General features: G+C 33.8%; 5 protein-coding genes and 1 long non-coding RNA gene across 7 annotated transcripts; 2 read left to right on the top strand and 4 right to left on the bottom strand.

Moving 5' to 3' along the window:
• The first annotated feature begins 299 nt into the window (after window positions 1-299).
• LOC123204024 (protein IQ-DOMAIN 17-like) lies at window positions 300-3327 on the top strand. Its single transcript, XM_044620551.1, has 5 exons — window positions 300-735; window positions 810-1055; window positions 1134-1379; window positions 1488-1628; window positions 2402-3327. The coding sequence occupies exons 1-5, from the start codon at window positions 610-612 to the stop codon at window positions 3167-3169; spliced, it is 1527 nt and encodes a 508-aa protein (XP_044476486.1). The 5' UTR covers window positions 300-609; the 3' UTR covers window positions 3170-3327.
• LOC123204025 (growth-regulating factor 7-like) lies at window positions 3293-5508 on the bottom strand. 2 transcript variants are annotated; one of them, XM_044620553.1, is made up of 4 exons: window positions 4827-5508; window positions 4575-4751; window positions 4145-4409; window positions 3293-4026 (listed from the first exon to the last, which is right to left on the bottom strand). In XM_044620553.1, the coding sequence occupies exons 1-4, from the start codon at window positions 5164-5166 to the stop codon at window positions 3396-3398; spliced, it is 1413 nt and encodes a 470-aa protein (XP_044476488.1). In that variant the 5' UTR covers window positions 5167-5508; the 3' UTR covers window positions 3293-3395. The 2 variants fall into 2 exon arrangements, with proteins under 2 accessions (XP_044476488.1, XP_044476487.1); XM_044620552.1 differs by having other exon boundaries at window positions 4145-4418; window positions 4827-5506.
• A 5227-nt stretch (window positions 5509-10735) lies between these two features.
• On the bottom strand, window positions 10736-12232 carry LOC123204206 (protein BRANCHLESS TRICHOME-like). Its single transcript, XM_044620800.1, has one exon. The coding sequence runs from the start codon at window positions 12036-12038 to the stop codon at window positions 11049-11051; it is 990 nt and encodes a 329-aa protein (XP_044476735.1). The 5' UTR covers window positions 12039-12232; the 3' UTR covers window positions 10736-11048.
• A 5911-nt stretch (window positions 12233-18143) lies between these two features.
• LOC123204621 (protein CANDIDATE G-PROTEIN COUPLED RECEPTOR 7-like) lies at window positions 18144-19904 on the bottom strand. Its single transcript, XM_044621382.1, has one exon. It carries the CDS (start codon window positions 19759-19761, stop codon window positions 18451-18453), a length of 1311 nt encoding a protein of 436 aa, XP_044477317.1. The 5' UTR covers window positions 19762-19904; the 3' UTR covers window positions 18144-18450.
• A 1381-nt stretch (window positions 19905-21285) lies between these two features.
• LOC123204108 (endoglucanase 1-like) lies at window positions 21286-23657 on the bottom strand. The gene is made up of 5 exons (XM_044620667.1): window positions 23223-23657; window positions 22939-23139; window positions 22327-22419; window positions 22091-22252; window positions 21286-22011 (listed from the first exon to the last, which is right to left on the bottom strand). Exons 1-5 carry the CDS (start codon window positions 23655-23657, stop codon window positions 21397-21399), a joined length of 1506 nt encoding a protein of 501 aa, XP_044476602.1. The 3' UTR covers window positions 21286-21396.
• On the top strand, window positions 21815-23709 carry LOC123204109. The gene is made up of 2 exons (XR_006499445.1): window positions 21815-22758; window positions 22918-23709. It is a non-coding gene; the product is annotated as an uncharacterized LOC123204109 (long non-coding RNA).
• Window positions 23710-25644: the final 1935 nt, after the last annotated feature.

The raw sequence follows: 25644 nt of genomic DNA, 5'->3' as shown, positions 1-25644 counted from the left end.
AATTTAAATAAGCTTGGTGCACATCCAGCCTTAATTTGTGACATCTAAGCTACACTGTGTGGGCTACAGAAAAGAGATTCCTCTTCAAAGCAACTGGCCAATAAGTTTTCTTGCATCGTCTTCGAGGAGAACTCAGTCATGGAGATGAATTAATCTCTCATCTCTTCTCTCTGTATTGTCCTCTAGCAGCTGCTAACATGTGAAGCCAAATGGAGCTGGTCAGTTTATTGATAAAGAGAAGATAAAACTTGCAAGCATGCTCAATCAACAGTAAAGTTTAGCTATCTTCAATGAGCTTTGGATTCTTTGTAACATTAAAAACTCCCGTCTTTCTCCATCTCATGTCATCTTCTGTGACACTTTCATGCACAAATTACAATGCAATTCTGACAACTCTATTAGTTTTTTCCTCAAGCCTCTACCAAACACATACATTGCTTAATTTGCAGAGATTTATGTTGGAGCTCGTACCCTTCTCGTTTAGCTCTCTGTAAAATAATTGACTGAGCTCATTAATGGTGAAGAAGGTTTTATCAAATCGATCTGGTTATAATTTTTATGTCTTTGGGTGAAGGGTGAATACATCAAAGCTTTCTGTTACCTCTCCCCATGGGAAAGAAAAATGGTACCTCTTGGTTGGCAATAGTGAAAAGGGCCTTTAGGTCCCCGACTAAAGAGGAGGAGAAAAAGATTAGCAGAAGAAGAGAAGAACCTGAGCAAGAAGAGGAAGAAAAGGTAATAATTTTTACGCCTTTTTTTATTGCTTCCGTTACATGCTTTGAAGATGTCTTTTCTTTGGGTTTGTGCAGAGAAGAGAGAAAAGAAGATGGCTTTTTCGAAGGCCTAACAGTGATCATGCAAAACAATCTACAGCTACACCAACGATCCCTATTTCAGCGGCTGAGCAGAGGCACGCAATTGCAGTGGCAGCAGCTGAAGCCGCCGTGGCGACAGCCCAAGCGGCAGTAGAGATCGCAAGGCTCACCAGGCCTGCTAGTTTTGTTAAAGAACGCTGCGCTGCTGTGGTTATTCAAACAGCTTTCAGAGGCCACCTAGTAAGTAAAATTTATACATAAAAGTTTCTTCCTTTCCATTGTTTGAAGTACTCTAATAAAAAGGTCTGTTTGTTCCAGGCAAGAAGAGCTTTGCGGGCACTTAAAGGGCTTGTAATGCTTCAAGCTTTAGTGAGAGGTCAAAATGTTCGAAAACAAGCCAAGTTAACACTGAAATGCATGCAAGCCTTGGTTCGAGCTCAAGATAGGGTGCGCGATGAACGAGCAAGGCTTTCACATGAGATCAGCAGAAAGTCCATGGTTGCAGAAATCAATAGCTTATGGGAGTCTGCAAATCTTCAAGACGTTAAAAATAGGACATCAACAGTAAGTTTTTGTGTGTGTGTGTGTCTGTATACACACACGCCCAGTTGAAGTTTCTATCATGAGATGAATGAAACCTTCCTCTATTCTAATGGCTTTCTATTCTAGCAGTCCAAAAGTTTGAGTGGTAAACTTGATGATTGGGACGACCGTCCGCATTCGGGCCAGGGGATCCTCGATGGCATATTGCAGAGTCGGAAGGACGCTGCTCTAAAACGTGAAAAAGCCCTAGCTTATGCTTTCTCTAACCAGGTAAGGTCTACCGGGCTGCATAGTTCATTTAAATAGTAAAATCAAAAGTTGCGATTTAATTTGATTTAGTTACTAAAATAGTTTATTTCTTATTAATAAATTTTTTAAAAATAATTTTTAATTAAAGTTATGATTTAACTGATATTTAAACCTAATTAAACTAAAAATTACATTTTTTTAAATATATATATAAAAAATTATATTTGATATAATTTTTTAATAATTAATTACGTATATAATTTGTTTTTTTACATATTTATTATATTATTTTCTTGACATATATATTGTATATATTTTATATTTATTTTATATGTTTTATTATATTTTATAAAATATAATTCAATTAATTTTATTAAATAATATATATTTAAAATTAAATAATTTTAATAAGTTTAAACTGTAATCTAAATTAGATCGAATTATATTTTTTTAGTTTGGTTTAGTTTGAAAATTTTTTAAACTCTTTTTTTAAGTTTTGTTTGAACAAATTTTAAACCCCACCAAATCGAACCAAGTAATGCTACATGTACACATTTTTTTATATATAATTTAGATAGACAGATTATATATCATCAAATTATTGAGAGTTAATTTATTTTTAATTCCAAATTATTCAATTACATAATAACACATTATCTGTGTATACCAATTATATACAAAAAATATGAATGTGTAGTTTTATTGATCGCTTATTCTATGTACGTGCAAGTTTTTTTTGAACTTATGAGCAAATGGTTTGAATCTGCTGCTGAACATCTTCATATCACGTCAAGATATGGAGGTCTCGCAGGAACCCATCTGCAGGAGATGAAAGTGATTTAGAAGAAAGGCAAAAATGGCTTGATCGGTGGATGGCTACCAAGCAGTGGGACAACAGCACTACTAGCAGAGCTTCAACTGATAATAAGGACCATGTAAAAACAGTAGAAATTGACATGTGTAGACCTTGTTCTTATTCTTCTCCAACTCCCCAAAAATCCCCGGCTCAAAATCATCAACAAAAACAAGCTAGATCCCACTGTGTTGCTTCTCCACTTCACCGCTCACAACAAAGTTTTCCTCTTCACCAATCAGCCGTCACACCCTCTCTGCGCAAAACCAAGCCGCTGCAAGTGCATTCAGCAAGCCCCCGATGCCTCAAGGAAGAAAGAAGTTACTCGGCTGCTGTAACTCCAAACTTAGGCACAATTAGGGCTGCTGCTATTTCAATGCCAAATTACATGGCTGCCACTGAGTCCGCCAAGGCTCGGGCTCGGTCTCAGAGTGCACCAAGGCAGAGGTCACTGACATCCCAGAGAGAGCGAGGCGGGTCAGTGAAGAAGCGCCTCTCTTATCCAGCTCCTGAGCAACATTGTGGCGTTGGCACTGGATGTAACCCTTGTAACCAGAACTTGGGAAGCATCAGCTTCAAGAGCCTACATGGTGGGTATTATGGAACGGAGCAGCTCTCAAACTATTCGTCCTGTTATACTGAGAGTTTTGGTGGCGAAATTTCTCCCTCGTTGTCTGGATCAAGGCTCTCCCTCAATCTGTGGGAATAGATTAGTTGCCAATTTACTCCTATCTCAACCTTCCACATTAGCTAGAAACAAAAAAATAAGCATGGATTTTTACAATCATGATATGTGAAATTATGTTGAGATAGCATTGTTTGATTTCAGTTTGCAAATTGAGTAAAATTCAACTTGTTCAGTCAAAATCTACCAGTTCACTGATACATACACAATGACCTTAGAGTAAAGGCTCCCGACAGACTACCAGTATTGCTTAATAAAAATGGGTCCCTGAGCGGCCACCATCTCCAGATGAGCTTTTACTGCTGCTGGTAGTGGTGCTGGTGCTGCCAGCATGAGGGGATGCCTCATTCGAATCTGATTTAGCACTACTTGCAATGCCAAGGCACAATGCTTCAGCCAGTGGTCCACCAGGTGTTGAGCCTAATCCTGAAATATGGTTCATCCAGTGAGGTCTAGGACTCTCAACATTTTCTGTTTCTAAGCCTGAGGTGCCAAGATTACCCATTAGAACATTTTCATTTCTTCCAGGAAGTTCACTTCCACCAGACATTGATAGTATAAGTGAAGACTGGGGTAGCTTTTCATTATAAGAAACAAAACTCCTGTTGCTCATACTGTCCGCATTACCAACATTTCCATCTCCTATAGACCATGCATCAATGAAGTGTCTAGTGATCTGTTGCGTTTGTAGCCCCTGAGCTTGCAACAGACGGTTGTCACCACCAAAATTGATGTATGAATTTGAGTTGAATGGGCGTTCTCCGTAACCCCTGGTGCTGTCTTTCTTAGATTCTAATTTGGCTTGCAACATTTGCGGCCATTCTTGGTTGGAATTATTAGCAACAGGAAGTGTCTCACCTTTCATGAACCACTCCAAGCACCTTCATGGGTCAACAAAAAGTTGCCACATTTCACAATAAAGTATAAAAGACGAAACAAAAAGGTCCATGTCATAACATTCACAACAGACAATGGATAACATTGAAACCCCCAACTTACCTGGATTGTTGATCACTGGATAATGCAGAAGAGCCAATGTTCTGGTTGAGAAAATGAGACGTTTGATATGCAAGGTTAGTTGGGTGGGCTGGTGATTCCACAGGCTTTCTTGAACGGGGACGGCTCTTGTGAGAATGGCGTTCACAGTATTTTTTATCAGGAATCACATCTCTAGAGCACCTCCATTTCTTCCCGTCTGTTCTTCTGCACCTCCATGGCTCCAAAACCGAGCTATTATGGCTCATAACCCTCATTTCCATTGAAGCTTGTACCACTAGAATCAAACAATAAATTGATCATCTTTGACAATATCAAGGCAAGGACCCCTCACAATTAAATATTGTTTCTACATAATATAGCTTATCAAGCAACATCAAAATTAGCATTAACATTAATGCAATATAATGCCGTAAAAAGAAAGAGAAATTACCATTGGAGTGAGGAGGAGGAAGAGCTGATGGGGTTTCGGTAATGGGGAAGAGGAGTTCATTAGGGACAGGAATAGAAGCCATAATTGACTTGAATATTATAGACTGCCTCTCAAGTTCTTGCAACTGAGCAGCAGTAAAAGGCAGTCTCACATTCACAGAAGCTGCCATTTCTCCTACTGTTGCAGAGAATGTAATAAATAGATTAGAGGTAAATAGAACTTAATATACATCGAGAAAGATGTTAACTTTACCTGAGGAATTGAAGGAAAAGAAAGAGTCAAAATTGGAAGAGCTGAGAGATTTGGACAGGAGTGGTGCAGTTGCAGTAATAGTAGCAGATCCAGAAGCAGAAGCAACACCGACAACATCGTATATATTGCTCATACAAGCAACCTGGTTGCTTGTATTGCAATAAAAGGGCCCACTACTAACACCACCTCCATCAAGAGAACCACCATTAGTAACAGAGCTCTCACAACAAGAAGCCGCAGATGAAGAAGATAAGAACTTACTATCATTATCATCAAACACCAACCCCCAGTCTGTCACAACCCGTGTCTTTCTACCCACAAACCCACTTCTTGTTCCCATTATTTTCCTCAAAAAGACAGCAACTTTCCCATCAACTATGAAAAAACAATCGATTCTTCAGTCTCTGCTATATCTCTTGCCAAAAAAACTGCATCTTTCTCTCTTGTTTTTCCTTTGTGTTTGATTTTAGATAAAATAGGTTATGTGGGTATGGATGTAGCCAGCGGTACCGCCATTTGAAGCCATGCGTTTAGCCTTTGCTTCCTGAGTTTCCAACATTCGTGCCTCTTGTAGAATAAAGACAAAACTGCATCTCTATCCACCTCTCTCTCCTCACTCACAAAATCAAAGGGAGATAGAGACAGAGAGAGGAGACAATTCATTTAACGATCCATTTTTCACATCTAGTGCATGGACTAACACGGCTTACCGCTTCATTTCATTGGACCAAAACATTTATCAAACTTGTTCTCTCTATTGGCCATGGGGGTTTAGTTTGACTCAGTTGACTGACGGTCTCCGTCCAAAAGCATTCACCATTCCCGTCAGGTAAATGTTGAAGAATGTGACGGAGGGAGGGGCCACCAGGGCTTCGTGCGGTGGTGGGGACTGGGGGGAGGGGACCAAATTGAGTTAGGTCTCAATAAATACTTCTCTTGGAGTCTGGACCCATTAATTATTTTTATTAATTCTGAATTTAGTTAATTTTTTAACCCTAATTAATACATTAATTGTGATGGTGACCACAGGGAATATTAATATAGCATCCTATATAGCTAGCCATGAAGACGCTTCTTGGCCTGTGTGAGATTTTTGAAGATCATCCAATGCCTCCTAATTTCAGTATTTATGTGTAAGTATTGGTGGTTAAGGAATAATTAAATTGGGTTAACAGCAAATGCCCACTAAATTATACATTAATTGCTTGATCGGGTCTACAGAGGGGCTGGACCCAAAGTGAACTAGCCTGGGTTAAAAAGCTGGTATGATTCTATTTAAATTCGATTATTTTAAATATAAATTAAATTTAAATCAAGAAATTTGATTAATTTTAAAATAAAATCAAATTTAAGTTATACAAAAGTTTAATTTGATTTAACTTATGAGTTAGATAAATAGCTTAATTTAGTTTAAACTTGATTCATTACTTGATCAAATTATATTAAATGATATTTTATGAATTTAAATTATAAATTTGAATTATATATTTAGATAATAAATTTGAGTTATAAATTTGAATCAAACTTAAATTAAATTCAAATTAAACTTGAATTATTTTTAATGTTGCTCAAAAAATTCAAATTAAACCTGAATTAAACTATTTTTCATTTAAATCAAATTTAAATTAAAGCTTGTTTGAATTTAATTCAATCCATATTCATCGCTTATATAGAGATTTAAAGGGTGGCTGTGGCTGGCAATCGATGTGAGCTATGGGTTATTTTATGTAATCCAGAGTAGAGTCTCACGATTTGGTGGGCCAACTAATGGTGACCCAAGTAAGGGTAAATTAGAATAGAGTTGAGTATAGACCTGACCACGGTTCATGAACCATCGATTTCGGTTTGAAGCTGCCGGTTCAAGGTTCAAAAATATAAGGACCTTGAACTGAAACCATAACAGGACGGTTCGTCCACAGTTCGAAACCGTCGGTTCCAGTTCATGGCCCCGGTTCGGAACCGACTGTTTCGATTCGAAACTGATATTGAACCATCAATTCTAATACATGATCTTAATTTAATTTTTAAATTATTAATTAAAATAATTAAAAATTAAAAGAAAGACTTGGACTTAATTTTTCAATTAAGCTTCCTACGTATCTTCTTGGGTTTAGAAGAATCAAAGCCTACGTATCTTCTTGGGTTTAGAAGAATCAAAGCCTACGTAGTTCTCTTACCTTTGTATATCTAATAGCTGGCAGTACCCCCTTACCTTATCATTTACCTCCACTATTTTGAGTATTATTTCTTGTCGTCATCAAATTATCCGTAGTTAAATCAAGCGATTTTTCATTGAAGTCTACTTTCTTGTGAATGAAACTCATCTATAAGTTGATTTTCATTCACATTTGATATATGTGAATATTGACCAAATCTCCTATTACCGGAAGAATTTCCACTACTTGCCATTTTTTGATAATAAATAAAATTAATTATATAAATAAATTATATGATTAATTATAAAAAATAATAAATAAAATTAATTATAGAAATAAATTCTATAATTAATTATGAATTGTATAAAAAAATTGAAATTGAAATTAATAAAAAATTAAGAAAGAATTTAATTAAATTTTAAAAAAATTTGATTGAATTGAAAGATTGAGAGAGTATTAAGAGTTTAAAGAATGAGAATTAGAGTTTGAAAGATTGAGTGAGAGAGTAGAGAGATTGAGATTTGAGAGAATAGAATTTGAAGGGGTATATATAGGAAAAATTTTTTTTGAAAAAAATTAAAAATATGGGAGGTAAATTGAGATTCTAAAAATTGCAGGGGACCAACAGTCCCCTGCAATTTTTCCTTCAAAGCCAACGGTTTCCTGCGCATGGAACCGTTGGCTTTTTAAATAAAATTCAAAAAAAATAAAAAAAAATTCAAAAAAAATTCAAATTTTTTTTGGTTCAGCACAGTAAACCGTCGGTTCATAAACCGGTGTGAACCGGCGGTTTCAAGGTTCCAATTTATGTGAATCGGAACCGAACCGTAGAACCACAGTTTTGGTTCCGGTTCAGTCTAGTTCCGGGTCTACCGATTCCGGATCTGGTTTTATCCGGGCCGGTTTTGATCCGGTTCACAGGCCAAACCGGCCCGTGGCCAGGTCTAGTTGAGTATAAGTATTATATGGCTTTAAGTTTAAATTAAATATAAAGTAATTTGGTTCGAGTTTTTTTTACCCAAATTAAGGGTAAATTTAATTTGAATAAAAATGATTTAATTCCAGTTATATTTGATTTTAACTTGAATTTATAGTTTAAATTTATATTAGATTTATGACTTGAATTTATGGTATAAATTCATAATTTATTAACAAAATAATATTATTTTCGATAAAAATATTTTTTTATCCAATAATAGATAAAATAATATTATTTTTATAATTGTTTAATATAATTCAAATTAAATCATGAACTACAAATCAAATTTAAATCGAATTGAATTATCTAGTTAACTTGTAAATTAAACCAAATCAAACTCTTTCTAATTTGAATTCAACTCATTTTAAAAATAGAATTTAACCTGTTAATTTAAACTTATCTTAAATTTAAATTAAATTAAATCAAACTAAATCAACTTTTTAACCAAATCAATTCGGTTCAGGTCTAACTCCTGAGCCAAGTCAACGAAACTAACAACTAGACCGATATCCTCCTATAGTGTAAAAAAGGCAGACAAATTGAGGATGAATCCAAAAAATAAAAGCCTAATTAGTTGTACACGAATGCCAAAGTGTAATGACTCCAATTAGTGAGATTTTGCTTCAAATTAAGAGTTATTGAATTTTTTTATCTTAAATTAGGTCTATTTATATATTTATATAACACTTTTCATATCTTAAATATTTTTATTTTTTTATATGTTAGAATACATAAATTACCCTTATCTTTAATTTTAAGAAACCAAACATGATAACACTATTTTTTGTTATGTATTATAGAGAGAAAACATATGTAAATATTTGATATTATAAAATATACAATGGGTTGACATTGACGTTAAACAGTTGTGTTAAATACATGTGTTTAAATAGACATGTAGGAGCATGGGGGTTGGCAGAAAACCAAGGGTTGGTATTGATGCCAACCCTTGGCTTTCTACCAACTTGTTCTTTATTTAGTTTTTATCTAGAACTAAATTTTCGTATTTTTTAATCATCAATATAATATTAAACAACATTAAACAATACAATAATATAAAATCACAACATTAAACAATCTAACAATATGAAATTACAATAATATTATATTTCATATGAAATCATAAACATGAATCTATTTAACATTATTTGATTTTCAATTGTTAAACAAAAAAGCACATAACATAAGGGCTTAAATCAAGACTAACCTTAATGTGGATGATTTTGTTGTGAAATCTTTGCAATAAATGTGAATTCTCTAAAGAAATTTAACAATTTTTGTCTTTCATCCCTTATGTCTAAGTTGAATATTTTATAATGACTTTCTCTTATGGGTTTTATTGTTCAATTACAGGTGTCTTTTCTATTGAAGATTTTTTTTTATATTGCAGAGATGCATTCCCTTACTAGAAGGTTGAGAAAAAAGAGAGAGATTACTGTTGTGGTGTTTTTTCTTTTTGCATGGGTTTTATCAATGGGGGTATCTTGAAAAAATAGATTACTGTTATGGTATTTTTGTTTAGGGTTTGAGATGAGTGATATATATGTATACACGGTAAAAAATTCAATATCCTTCAAGCTAATTAGTTCTCTAATCATTTCTCAACTTTTTTTGTTTGTTGTAAGTCGTAGTGGCAATTGCTCGTCTAGCTCTACAATAGTCCATCAAGCCTAAGGGTCCCCTAACAAAATGCCTTATGGGTCATCGACCCATGGAAAATATAAGGCGTACGATCCGACCCTATATATATAAGGTCAGACTAGACCGTACAATAATGGGTTAGACCTTATAGTAACAAGCTGATCCACTAATTTTAATAAAAACATAATTTTTATGTTATAATTATTAATTAATTAATTATTTTAAGAATTATAAAAACAATAACAGGCTGCCCCCACGATCTTGTGTTTAGACTCGAGGCTCGACTTGTTATAGTAGCAAGTCAAACCCTTCCAGGTCGGTCTGATTCATTTGACACTTATAATTGTAAATTTTTTAGTTCGAATCATATTATTATTATAAATTATGTTAGATATATTGAGTACATATGAGAATCTATATAGCTCGGATATGTAAATTCTCCTAATCTATCAAAATGATTTTTGAGTTAAAGACCCCTAAAAAAGAATGTGATAAACTTCCAAATCCAAAGTGGATGATATGTTAACATTCTTTGTGTAACGTCCAAATTGCTAATTTTGATCGAATGACTACGAAAAAGAACTATTTGAATAGGTGGAGAATATTTTGTAATAGACCAATATTTATATCAAACTAATTGTTTGGTTAGAATAAATAAATATTACTTTCGTAATCTATTTTTTATCGTTTATATTATTTTATTTGATTTATAAATAATAAAAGAAATTTAATAATCTTCAATTAACGATGTAATTGGTAATATAAATGATAATCTTATTACTACTTTTATTTTAATTATTAAAAAATTACGAAGATAATCTTAATTTTATTATAATTATATTTTTATTAATTAATTTTTTAAAACATAAATAACCTCGTTTTTAGTTAATAAATAATATAAAAAAATATTTTGAATAATTATACGTAAACTCATCTAATTAAAATAATATATTAATAGTATTTTATTATACTAATTAAATATAATAATTATTTATATCTATCAAATTTTATTAAATATAATAATTCTTTATATTTAAAATCTTTTAAATAATCTTTCTTTAATGTAATTATTATTTTTAGGTTTTTTACGTACCTTTAAAAGAAAAAAAAAAAAAAAGTAAGTTCATTAGATTAGGACTCTGGGATCATCTGTTCCCTAAAAATATTTAATTTAATCTTATAGCCACACATTCTTCGAGCTGATCAATCCAAAAGTCAACATTTACAGCCTATTTGCTCAACATATGAGCATTTCAACAGATCTAAGAAACACACTTTTAATTTCCAAGTCTGTAAAATGCAATAATAAACTCAAACCTTAAGTATAATTAAAGCTTCCAGGAGCAAGACAAGATGGAAAAAAAACTCAAAGATTACCAGTAAACAAAGAACAAAATTAATGAAGACATACAAGGCAATTCTGGAAAACTTTGCTGATGATCTCTTTTAGCTCAGAATAAGATTATTGGATCGGATTGGACTCCTGTGTCTCAGTAGAATCCTGAGTTGGGCCTTTTGACACTCCAGTTTTGTTCCCCAATTTCTATTTTTGGATCCAATTGCTCTGACAACTCTGGGAAATTCAACGAACCCTTTAATCCCTTGCTTTATGTGTGGATTCTCAGCTTCTGTTGATCTTCTTCGCTGGATTGCCATGGAGGAAACACAACCCACATGATCAATATTGCAATACAACTTCTCACTTGAACCCAAGCTTAATCTTGTTGAGTCTCTTGAATCAAAATCAATATTATCATCTGTAGATTTCTCTTCCAGAGCGAACCTGGAAAAATTTCCTGAAAGATTTCTGGGAAGTTTATCAGTTTGGGTTCTTTTAGTTTCTTCCAATTCGAATAACTTTTCTTCCAGGAGCATCTTGGCCTCTGTGAGCTTCATTTGAACTCTTTCTTCTCTCAACACTTCAGCCATTCTCAGCATCTTTCTTTCTTCATCCATTTCTTTCTTCATGCGATTTATCTCTTCTTTATCAGATGAAATTTCTCCAGCAAGCTCTTCACAAACTCTCTCCATTGCTTCTCTTCCTCTTCTCTCTTCGGCAAGTTCTTTAGCCAGTCTCTTATTCAAAGACTCAACCTTCTTCCGTGCCTTACGTTCATAATCAAGTTCAGCTTTCAGTTCAATTATCTGTGCTCGAGCAATATCCAGCTCAGTCTCCATGATTGGTCTGAAGAAGGTTAGATCCCAGAAAGAAGCTGCGATCTTTCGAGCTGAGAGAGGAAGATGTATGTTATGAATATGCTTGTAGCCTTTGTAATGGTGTTGTTGATGATGATTTTGGTGATTCTGTGATTTAAAAAATGGATTCTCGTAGAGTTTCCAGCTGGGGCTAGTGGTGTTGCTGATGGATTCTTGAGAAATGGCTTCACTTGTGGAATTTTCAGGGCTAGTGATCATCATCATCATCACCTCCTTCATATATCTCCTCCTCTTCCTCTACTTGAGCTTTTCTTTGTTTAGCTTTTTGGTTTCTTTCTTTCCTTTCGAAATGTTGATTTCCCTTTCGAGAAATCAATTGAGGTAGGCCCCTTTATCCCGCAACTTTGCTTTGAATATGTGGATTGCAAAGAAAGATACCATCACATGTCCCTCATCTCAATTAAAGCCATCTTTCTTTGATCCATCTACATCCTTCTCTATCTCCCTTTTCTTAACTATAAATCAATTTCTTGTGATTTCAATTCTTATATTATGTTGGACTTAGGTCAAAATCTTGGAATCTCACTTCTTTGTCCCTCAAGTTATCCACTGCTTTTATGTCTTGAATTCCACTATTTTATCACTCAAGCTACATTTCTGGGCAAAATCTTGTATTGTTTTTAAGGGTGAAATATATTCATACAAGGCAACTGCATTATAACCGAGACTATATATATACCCATTGATAGTGTTGGACCTAAACTGATCTAGCTCGGGTCTGAAAGTTAGTTTGGTTCAATTCTGTTTGGTTTGAATTCGTTTAATTCAAATTTAAGTTGAATTTGAGTTATGAGGTTCAACTCGTTTTGAAATTGAGCCGAATTCAAGATAGAAAGGGTTTAGCTCACGAGCTAGGTAGATAGCTCTATTCGATTCAAACTTGACTCACAGTTTGATTTGAATTATATTCAGTAATTGTTAAACGATGTTGTTTTGTTAGTAAGTCATGATTTCAAACTATGAATCTGAACCATATATTTGAGTCATGTATTTAATCTATAAATTTGAATCAAATTTGAACTGAATCATTTTCATTCAAACTGAACTCGAGCCACCCTTAATGTTAGTTTGACAAACTCGAGTCGAGCTATATTTTATTCAAGTCAAACTCGAGTTAAAGAATGTTTAAACTTGATTCAGTTTGTATCCACCCCTAGCCACCTAAAGTAACTTTAACGCAGTTCCAAAATGGGTTTTATTGAGTTCGGTTTGTATCCACCCCTAGCCACCTAAAGTGGCTTTAATGGAGTTCCAAAATGGGTTTAATTGAGTTCGGTTTATATCCACCTCTAGCCACCTAAAGTAGCTTTAACGGGGTTCCAAAATGGGTTTAATTGAGAAAATTACTCAAAAGTGTGGATCCCTGTTAAAAAAAAGTTGAGAAAAGAAAGGGCATTCAATCATCCCATGGGTTCCCCCAACTTTCATCAAAATTTCTTCAGGTTCCACATGGATGTCTCCTTCTATGTCTTTTATAGGGTCCACACAATTTGACAATAATAGTAATTTTTCCAATTACGGTTAATAACAATATTATATGTACCCACTTTTGAATATATAAATGAGTACATATATAATGTGTCATCATGTGATTGATTATTACTTTATTTTTAATTTAAAATCACTTAATCACTTGATAATATATCAAATATATACTCAATTATAAACTTAAAATAGATATATATAATTTTATTGTTACTGTTAGACATTATGTCTATCTAAGAGAGTTCGATATGAAGTGGGAGAAAAATTCAGTTGCCCGTGAAGAAAGAAAGTTTGTTGTAAAATGTCTAAACAACTCTTGCTTTATGTTGACATGAATTGTTGACAAATTTGTTGATGTTTTGAAGGTGTCATATTGCTATAGAGTGCAAATAAAGACCGAATCTGCTGAAGACCCAGTCTTTAGAAAGCTTGTTTATGTTCAAATTGTTAGTCATGCCTTTACATCAAGAGATTATTTAGTTGTTCTGTTTAGAATTTTTGTATTTAAATATATGTATTGAATCAAGAAAAATCAATAATTTTCCAGTTTAAAATACAAATACAACAACAGGGACTAAACCAAGAAGTAGCTCATAAGTCAAATTTCAGTAGTTAATTTTTTTTAATAAGGAGGAATGTTGTTCGGATTGGATCACCACTTTTAGTGGACCGAACTAATCACATAAGATAAGACAAACTCTTAATCCAGTGATTGACTCTATACCCACTGAACTAAATAAATCAGAAGTTTGATTTTGATATATCGTTAAAGAAGACTTAAATTCATATTTTTCTTATGTATGAAATTTCTTTTTTGGTTACTCGAACTACCTTTGAGGGTTCATAAGTTAAATTTAGTTAACCAAAAGTGGCATCTTATTTTTAAACCGAATGTTATTATGGTGTCACGCAAAAGGAGCATGTTTACATGTGCTTATACATGCACAAGCACGAGATGGTGAAGGATCCTAGAAAAGGGCAACTCTTTTGGGTTAGAAACGGACTGATTATCAGAAATTTATGCTCCATTGTAGCTACTTTTCTGTCCCTGACTGTATTTCTAAGTCTGACCTAGACATGTATGAAAAAATAAGCAGAAAATGGAACTGATCTCCCCTGAAAGAGACCAAATTTTAGAATCTGTGAGGAGACCGGATTTGAAAAAGAACCCTTGCTAAAGGACTATTTTTCATCTAAGTTTTAACACAATTTAAAAAATATATCTGTAACAATTTAAAAACTTAAACCCCTATCTATAAGCTAATTTATGTTAGAGACAAAAGTAAAATCGTCATTTTATTATTAAACCTTAAGACCGTAAAAATTTATATCATTTCATCTTATTGGTTTAAAAAACTAACAATTTTCTTTTATGATTAAGTTTTAAAAAGTGACTTTTTCCCTCATATGGTTTGAAATTTATTCGATGATTTTTTGAAGAACGATGGCCGGTCTCTCCCTCCAGACAATAGCTCTCCCTCTAGTGCCTTCTCTTCATCAGAAACCCTCTCCCTCTAACCAACGTTGTCATCCAAATGAAACTCTTTGTCTACCCTTGGTTTCGATTCAAAGAATTCAAACAATGATGATTCATTTAAATGATGTCTTTATTGTCTAGATGAAAGGTTTTATTTGGATTTTCAAATGACATTGGTTGAAGGGAGAGGGCTTTAGATAAAGAGAAGGCGCCAAAGGGAGAGAGCAGTCATCGTTTGCTAGAGAAATTTGAAACCCTAGAGGGAAAGTGTCATTTTTTAAAGTTTAATTATGAGAAAAATTGTTAATTTTTCAATCAAGGAAGTAATAATATAAATTTTTGGGCTTTTAGAGTTTAGTAATAAAATAATAATATTATCCTTTCTTTTAAAATGATGATTTTTAAACTGTCGCAAATATATCTTTGAAGCTAAACTAAAACTTTGATAAAAAATAGTAATATTGCCCTGATTAGAAACAAAAGTAAAATCGTCATTTTATCACTAAACCCTAAGATGGTAAAAATTTATATCATTCCATCCTATTGGTTTAAAAAACTAACAATTTTTTTTTTTATAATTAAGTTTTAAAAAGTGACTTTTTCCCTCCTATGGTTTGAAATTTCTTCGACGATTTTTTGGAGAACGATGGCCAGTCTCTCCCTCCAGACAATAGCTCTCCCTCTAGTGCCTTCTCTTCATCCGAAACCTTCTCCCTCTAGCCAACGTTGTCATCCAAACGAAACTCTTTGTCTACCCTTAGTTTCGATTCAAAGAATTCAAACAATAATGATTCATCTAAATGATGTCTTTATTGTCTAGACGAAATGTTTCATTTGAATTTTCAAATGACATTGGTCGAAGGGAGAGGGCTTTAGATAAAGAGAAGGTGTCAAAGGGAGAGAGCAACCATCGTTTGCTAGAGAAATTTGAAACCCTAAGGGGAAAGTGTTATTTTTTAAAGTTTAATTATGAGAAAAATTGTTAATTTTTCAATCAAAGAAGTAATAATATAAATTTTTGGGGTTTTAAAGTTTAATGATAAAATAATAATATTATCCTTTCTTTTAAAATGATGATTTTTAAACTATCGCAAATATATCTTTGAAATTAAACTAAAAACTTTGATAAAAAATAGTAATATAGCCCTGGTTGAGAGTCTTGTAAGATGGGTTCGGTCACTGGAACAATGATTATGAGGAATATTTTGGGAGGCATGAAAAGGAAAAGCTTTAATTGATGGAACATCCAACGTTATAACAAATAGATTTTAGCAATATGTTCCCTTAGTTATGATCAAATACTCTTGCACCCAATTTTGGAGTATTAAAATAATGCATCATCAGTGATTTTGAATTAAAAATAAAAAAATATTCAAACATATAATAATATATTATATAAATATTTAATTATATATTTATAAATGATACACGTAATTTTATTAATTAATATTGGGTTTAGTTCATTTATAATAGATTGACTCGATCCATATTTACTATATATTGTGCTTTACCAATACTACCCATAGTATTTATAGATAATTGCAACACTGCCCATGATAGTTTGTGAGAGTTGCAGACAATTATCCTCTTTTAAATTAACTCCAAAACTATCGCAACTCAACGAATGCCCATAATTTTCTTACGCACAAAAAACATAGAACTCTGCTTCTCCTCTCTTTGAATCATGTACCTTGGTGCTAAAAAAGGAAAAACAGAGACACAATTCACAACAAAAAAGGCAAACCAAGTGTTGTGGAACAATCATTTGAAGGCACTGATCATCAATTGGCATAATCATCGAATTATCAATCGGGTATGTCCAAATTTTGATCCTGATTTTAAAATGCTGATAATTAATTATCCATTTCTTTGGCCTGTATGAAAAGTACCATATTGAAGCATCAATGACAACCCAGGTCAAACGCGATATCGTCGTTACAATTTATCTAAACACAATTATATTATTATGACTTATCTAATCGATAGATTAAATGTTTAATGAATGTTTTTGAATTATAGATAGTGATACCATTTAATGATGATATATAAGTATTTGTATTCATTATTATGCATACGTCATTATTATCCTTCAAAGTTTGTCTTTCAATTTCAATAACACAAGGGTTATGAATTAAACCCGACATGGAAAATAAATAAATAAACTTGTGTAAGTTAGCACCCACAAAAAACCTAAATCACATTTATCCATAATTATGTATTTTAAATAGGTTGCATGATTATTTTCTATCAAATTTTGATAAGATAATAAATTTTTGTTATTTAAGTTTTAAAAATCAAATTTTTTACTTTTATATTAAAGTCAAATATTAATTTTATCAGTTAAATGATATTTTTTATTACTTTATAAAACATATTTTTACCTATATTTTTTAATTATAAAATATTCATTTATCCTATAGATTTCTTAATTATAGGGTTTAGATAGAAAATTTAATGTCTTTGTTTTTTTAGTAATGGGGAACCCCACTTAAACTGGATTGCCACTTTTGAGACCAAACTAATCACACCAAATAGAAAAAAACTTTAAGTCAAATAACCGATCTCACAACCATGAAATTAAGTAAGTCAAAAGTTTAATTTTGATATATCGTCAAGGAAAATTTGAACTCATATTCTCTTATATAAAACCTCTTTTTTACTACTCAAACTACCGTTTGAGGGTAACTTAATGTTATTTTACTCGCATCCAATTAGTCCAAAGGATACATCGTTTAGTTTACCTCCTCACAAAAATAGAAAGAAAATTGTCCAAGCTCTAAAAAAAACAAAAACACTTATTCAAAGAAGGAAATTTTTCTAAGAAAATAACTCAGACGAAAATGCAAAGTCACCATTCTATAGAAATAAATACTAATTTGTGTACCATCCATAATATGTCACCATGTAATTGAAATTACTTTAAATCTAACTTAAAATCATCCAATCATATAGTTTTACATACTCATTGTTATTGCAGATAGTTTTATTGCAATTATATTTGGCAGCTTTGCCACTGTATTGTAAAAGTCAGATAGCTAGAATCTAAATTTTCACCATCAAAAGTTTCCCTGTCATTGCCAAGCCAAAATTTGCAACCTGAACTAATTTTTGTTTCAAGAAAAGAAAACTGGTTTTGAGAAGCATATTTTACACGAGAATGAGATGACCAGATCTTATTATCAAAGTACTCACCCCTAAATTAAACATAATCCATCCAACTTAAAAACAATAGATTTATGTGAAATTTATCCCCTCACCAGAAAAGCAAGTGTTTATCAGTCACTAAAAGCAACAACAATGCGACACACCTAATAGTGAAGCATTACAACTGTGAAACACGAGTGACCATTCTTTAACAGGCATTTGCTTAAAATCATGATACCATATAGAGCATAAATTATTTTGAAGACCATGAACAGTATAGTTTTTGCATCACAAAGTGAAATGCTATCACAATTCTTGAACTGATTAACTTGAAGAAACACAACCAGTTCTCCAGAAGTGATCCCAAATAATCATATATCAGCACTTACTAGTACTATGACAATCACAAACATACATAGAAGTTTTATGAAATGACCTGCTAGTGTTACTCAAAATTACAAAAAAACAAAAAGGACGTGAGTAGGCAAGATTCTACCTTAATTCCCAGGAATCAAATCAGCCCAATTACAATTCAAACTCCTCCTCGAGCTTCAAAGCCTCAGAAGCAGCCTCTTCTTCTTCGTCATCAATCACAAAGTAAGGATTGTGCGCCTCTGGCTTAAACTTATAACCGGTAAACACATAAAATGCCAACGAGGCCAACTCTCCGGCCACCACACTAGTCCATAGATACTTATAAGAAGTTATAGTCTCAAGGGCATAGACAACCACACGTGTAAAGTAGATGTAACAGATAACCACAATATAGTACTGCCTGAACAGGGTGAGCTTCATCAAATTAACGGCAGCCTTGCCGTCTGTCCTCGCAGCCTCTCTTAAATTCTTGATCGACCAAACAATTGGGAACAATACGGCACAGCAACAAATTACATCGACAAGTAAGAACACTTGCTTCCACGTAATCCAATCCTGACCATAAGGCCCCGTTTCATCAATAACAACCTGAGCAATATTGGCAACCACCTGAAGTGGAATCACAATCATCAACACTTTCTTTTCTTTATCCTGTAAATACGGCTTCAAAAACGACCATCCGGTACCGATCAAAACGATCAACGTGAAAAGCATAATCCCCTTAAAGAAACTGAAAATATAAAACAAAACATCCCAACCGTGTGCGCTACCGGTACGTTTAATGTACGATTTATCTTCGGCTTCACAAAGTAAATTCAACGCCTTCATAACCACAACGGCCAGCATAAAAAAGTGAATCCGGAAAACAGTAGATCGTTTTTTGTAAAGCACGTGGATCCAGAGTCCAGCAAGAACAAAATAGATTAATGAAAAGAGGAAATAAACCCTAGGGAGAACCGTTTTTCCGGCCGAGAGATAATCGCGATTGTTCGATCTTCCTTCGAGATTGTACATGGCCGAGCGAACATCCATGGAGACCTCGACTTGCTGGAGACAATTAGCGAAAACAAGCGTGAATTGATCGGAATCATTCTCCACATAGAGAGCGGAGAATTCCGATTTTCCGTTGAGTTTATTGAAGGTGTAAACATGCTTGATGAGATCGGATTGAAGAGCACACGTGACCTCGCTGTCTTCCAGCTGTTGGAGCACGTGCAGCCAGGACTCACGCGTGCAGAGGAAGAATCCGACTTTTGAGAAATCAAGATCAGGATTACGATTAGAGAGTTTAATCTTAGAAACGTTGAGCTCAAGACGACCCCGGTGGGTGAAACCGAACTCATCAAAAGGGATGATAGGACGGGCGTCGGATCGGATCTCGTTGAATCGGATTTCAGCCAAAGAAACCGAAAACAAAACGAACAAAAACAACGAGAAGAGAAAAGATTTAGAAAAATCCATTAGATCTGAGAAAATTTTGCAGAGCGAAAGAAAATTCAGATCTAACAGATGAGAAACAATCCTCTATTTTTCGGTGTTTTATGGAAGTGATGTGAAGCTCGTGAGAAAGATAAAAGGGGAAAATGTTAACGTCTGAACCGACAGAGGAAGCAAAGATTTTTACTCTCGGCCACTGTTGGTTTGGGTATTATTGTAATTTAGTGTTTGAGGAATATTCTTAATCTAAACAATTTTTTTATTCTGGTTTAGTGAAGAATCTTTAACTTGTTTGGTTTAGGTATTATTGTAATTTCGCGTTTCAGGGATGTTCTTAAGACGTGGCATGGCGGCACCCATAGGCTTGTTGTGAGACCTCGACACAATCCACAAATTTTTCTGATAGTGCTAAGCTTGAGTTATATCGAACGGCATAACCTAATGTCATGTTTGATAGAGATGACAACGAATTGGATAAGAGTTAAATTTTTTAATTTTGTAAAAAACTCTTTTGTGTTTTTAATAGATAACAGGAAATCTCCGTTTTCTTTTTATGAGAAAAAAAATTTTTTTTTTCTTATTTCATCCTTAAAATTAGATTTGAATCGAATCTATTTAAACTTAAACTCAAATTCGATTTGAATAAATCTGAAATAAGTCAGCTCTATACAAGTTCAATAGAGCTTTTGAGTTATTTATCAATTTTTTTAATTAAAAATTTTGATATAAAACGATGTCATTTTGATCAATATATATTAAAACGATGTCATTTTAATAACAAAACAGTTAAAAACTCGAGCTTGAAATAAGCCGTGTCAAATTCTAATTGAGTTTGAACTTAACTTCCACGAACTTGAACTCTATTATATACAAACCAAACTGAATTAGAGCTCAATTCGATTTAAATCCAACCCTGCTCATCCTTAAGAAGAAAATTTCACACTTTCTCTCTCTCATATCCACTAGAAAAATAATAAATTATTTATTATGTACGGAAAAATATTTATAATAATTCAAAATTTTTTGGGATAATTAAAATGTAAGAGTTTAACAAATATAAATAAAGCGGATGAATTGGAGAAGAGACAAGTTAAGAAGGGGATAATTAGGAATATATTTATGCTCGTCTTCACCTTGTCTTTGATTTTGAAAATTTTAATTATTTTCCTCTTTGTCTTCATTCTCGTCTTTATCAAATAATTCGCTCTCTATTCAAAGAAGGGTAGATCGTAAACCCAATTTCGTGGATCAAATTATCACCACTAGGCCAAATAAATTAAAATCCAAAATTGTGATTTTAACTTTAATTATTCTCCAACTTCTAATAGTTTACTAATAACAAGGGGTTATTTTAAAAAGAATATTATTATATGTGTAATTTTATATACAAATAATTTATTATTATATGATAAAATAATTAAATATTAAATATTAAATAATATTTAATTATATAATAAAATTTTATTATTTAAATATAAAAATTATCCACATAATTATATTGTTTTTAAAATTCCTTGGGAATTTTATTTCTACAACTTCACGGGGTCACGTTATTATTGAAAAATCAATGTGGCGCTATTGCGTTCTTCGTCCACATTAGTATTGAAAAAATCAAATTCTAATCAGCTTTTCTTCAAGAGCGAGATGATAAAGATACACTTAGTTTGTCCTGGCTCCGGTTCCGGCTGAGAAAAAAGCAAGGGCACCAACAAACGGTGCATTGATATAAGTAGCCGGCTCGGATTGTTCATAGTTACTACGATCATCGGAGAAATTGTCATTATTATCAGGACCGCCTACTACGGCCCCAACGAGGGGATTAGGGTTGGATGAGGAAGAGTGGAAGTAATCAAACCCGTTTTTGCAGTCGATGTGACCAGGATGATCATGAATCGACGGCAGCGATGAGCCTCTGTGATGAACACGCTGTGGATACTTCTGCCCAAACCCCACCATGTAAGACATTTTTGCCGGATTATCGCCTAAAATGTAGTCCACCTGTTTCTTCGCTAGTTTTATGAGATCTTTTGGTTTTAGAGCTGAAGCCCCGCAAGTGACGGCTCCTCTATTTGAGTTGAGATACTGGGCGTATGTCAAAAGGAGCAAAGAAGCCGCAGTTACATGCTGCAAATTGACCCCATTTGCTTTGTACAAAAGTCCCCCTGGTGTGTATTGAGCTTGGAAATTAGGTGATCCTGGAACTAAAGAGCAAATGTAGTTGTCCGAGTGAAATTTGTATGATTGAAAATCTTGGTTCTTTTCTTTTAAGAACTCCTGTGAAGTGATACAACTTAGATAAGCTTTTTGATTTGAAATATTGCAGAAGATTCAGGCGTTTGGGTTTAGAATAAACCTGGGAAAGAAGGACCTTGGTGCCTGCTCGCTTGTTGTCCCAATTGAAGGAGTAGTCATCATCGTTTGCTCCCAATGATGGGCCATTGGATTTGATGTAAGACAAGTATGAACTGTTCCGCGAAGCTTTATATAACCATGCTGCCCCCCAGAGAAGCTCGTCCTAATTATCACAATTGGGGTCAGTGATGAAGATGATTCAGTTAAATAAAGCCAGAAACATGTGGGGTGCCTCACCTGGTATCCAGAGTAAGAGCAGTAAAATGGGCAAACAACTGAGCTGAGAGAGTCACTATAAGAACCCCTGTACTTGTCTGCAAATTCGAATACCTGCGCCAAAACAATTCACACTCTTGTAAACAGGCCTGGTGGGGAACAGATATTGATTGGTGCAATTACGCTGATTGATGGTTGAAGTAATAATATTATGCTAACACCAACTCCAAGTGGTAGACTAGAGACCAACTTGAGTTTGGAAATGAAACAATGAAAACAACATAGAAGATGTGACTTGGTGAAGATATCTACATTTTGGTTTTAGAAAGAATAGAGATGAGTCGAATGATGTCATTACAATCAGAGGTAAAAGCTTAAGCTGATAGTTAGATGAATTCCTTAATACCTCATGCGTTGTTGTCGAGATTCGAACCCTGATGGCTTAAATACCAGGTTAGCAATACAAAAATATTGCTTTGTATTTCATTTAATGAAAAAAAATTTGTACAAAAGGGTATTTAATGCTGATTGATTGCTGAAATTATGTTGATATATTGAGGAAACTATGCTTATTGATGGCTGAAATTATGCAATGATTGATGTTATTATCAGTTTGCATGCATGGATCCTCACCTTCATGGCAGTTTTAAGCAATTTGGAGGAGTATGGAGGGTTGGAATCTTTAAACACAATAGAAGCTGCAGCTAGTGCTGCGGCTGTCTCTGCTGCTACATCAGACCCTGGGTTCTGAGTAGAGACTTTGTACGCATTTTGTGGCGTATCCATATCTTCAGGCCTCTCCCAGCATTGGTGATCAGCATTAGGATCTCCTACCTGTTTCATCAGCATGAAACAGAATCAGAAAACTTGCTGATAAAAGAAACTACAATCGATAATGACACTGTCAGTCTGCTTACTTGGACATATAAGGTGCCAGGAGTAGCAGTAGCTGCCTTCAAAAGATAATCTGTGCTCCATCGAATGGCGCTTCTGGCATGTGTAACCTGGTTCTTCATTGAGCTACCAAATTCAATCACACTCCATGACAATAATGTAGTTGTGAAAGCCAAAGGCAGGCCAAACTTAATGTTATCACCTGCATCATAATAGCCGCCTACTAGGTCCACCCGATCAGAGGAACCAGCAGAGAGGCCGGAATTTCCTCTCCATTTGACGTGCTGGTTAGACGGCAATTTGCCGGATCGCTGTCCCTCAAAAAACAGGATCGATTTTTCAAGAGCTTCAGAATAATCTCGAGAGGTAAAAGCAGAGCAAAATAAGCCAAGTGAAAAAATAGTCAAGGTAAGAATCTGCACTGTTGATGAACATGTAATAGTAGATGAAGGAGCCATTTTCTTTGCTCTTATTACCTTCCTCTTATTTGATGATGAAATTTGTTTACAACCTAATCCATTTATAGTAGAACCATGGAAAAATTATAGGATAAAATCAATTAATGGTAATTAATTAATTAAAAAATAATTATAATATCTTTTCCTATAATGGTGAGATATTTTGCTATAATTTTGAGGTAGGGTGATAAGTTCCTATTGTCTATCCAAATATGTTTTTGGAACATTCTGCAAAACTTGGCTAAGGATGTGCATTCTTCGACTTCTAGTTCCTTTCATAATTTGGTATGTGGGTGTAATCGTCTCACCATTAATCTGAAACAGTCTATCTTGGAAAGTTCTGTGTCGATGTGCTCTAGGTAGACCTTTAGGGTTCCGTCCTTCTCTTATCGTATGTTTTCAAGATGGCTACTGGTATGAGGAAGTGTCAAATTATTTGGAACAGATGTAAGACCTAAATTTTAAGTTGTTTCCATAAGGGGTTTTGTTTTTTTTGGAACTTCTCTTAGACTTTCCAGAGACCATTGTATAAATATTACAAATTTAGAGGAAAACCAGGAATGTAGCAGCTGTGATTATGGCCGTTCTTACTGATTTTCAGAAGTAAATTATAATATCATTGACTTTCCCTTAAAATAAGCTAATTGACCTTATGTTTCTGCAAATAAATTGAATCATGATGAAATAAGCTAGAGGAGTTTTACCGGACTTCCTTGTTACCTTAAAAGGTAATTTGAGTGACAAAAAAGAAAATTTTATGTGTAAAATAATATAAGTTCAAGTTTACTTTGACAATATATTAAAATTAAACTTTTAACTTACCTGGATGTGGGGTTGGGCACTTAATCTAGGGTTTGTCCCTTAGATAGGTTCCTCTTCACAAAAATAATAACTTTCGCTTAAAACTAAAATTAGGAGCACATAAGCATAAAACATGGCCAACATAAAAATCTTTTAAATCTTGATGTTATTTACTTGTTATCAGTCATTCTTCCCTGATTCACCATGTGATTGACACGAATAAAAATCATCCTACAAGGCGTTGGTTTAATCATCAAATGAACATTTTTAACATTTAGATATTCATCCATAATTTATGCAAAGATAAGATTATGATACATATTATGCATAATTTATACCACAACCATTATGTTTGGAGACTCCTTTGGAGATTTTGTGCGTGTATCACTTTTCAATCCAACATAGGATGATGCCGAGGTGATCACATGAGATACACACAATCAAGAGATGGTAAAGGGGAATATTTGAGGTCTGGTAGAATTAGAGACAGATCCAAGGGGGTCAAGGAGGGTCACATACCTGTCATGAGTTTGAAAAATTTGAGTTATCTCCTTTCTATGAAAAATGAGTTTTTTAAAACTCTTTTAGTTTTGAAAATTGTTAGTTTAATATATTTAAAATATCAAAATAATTTTTAAAATTTGACGCTAACCCTTCTTAGATTTCATTACTTTTTAATTGACCTTTTACTTTTATTCAATTTTAATATATTTGTATCATATTTTTGAGTCTACCACTAGCTATAACCTTTTTAAATAGATGAAAACATCATCTGAATGCAATTTGTTCATATTCCTTAGGGTTGGATTCGAGCCGAGCCGAGCTCGAACTCGGCTCGGCTCGTAACCAGCTCGAGCTCGGCTCGGTTCGCACTCAGCTCAAGCTTGGCTCGGTTCATATATGAGCGGCTTGAGTTTGGCTCGGCTCGTTTCGGGCTCGCATTCAGCTTGGCTCATTTCGGCTAGGCTCGACTCGTTTTTTCTTATCAAAACGACGTCGTTTTTAATATATATTAATCAAAACGACGCCGTTTTGCATAAAAAATTTTAAAAAAAAAATCTACCAAGCCAACTTGAGCCAGCTTGAGCTCGGCTCGGATCCAGCCCTAATATTCCTACTCACCTTTATTGAGGGACTACAAGGATATTGAAATTTTTACCACTTTTAAATCCCGCATATACAAATT

This window comes from Mangifera indica, chromosome 20, assembly GCF_011075055.1.
Source record: "Mangifera indica cultivar Alphonso chromosome 20, CATAS_Mindica_2.1, whole genome shotgun sequence".
Lineage (NCBI taxonomy): Eukaryota > Viridiplantae > Streptophyta > Magnoliopsida > Sapindales > Anacardiaceae > Mangifera > Mangifera indica.
Note: the sequence above shows the minus strand (reverse complement) of the source record. Positions and strands in the feature narration are given on the sequence as shown.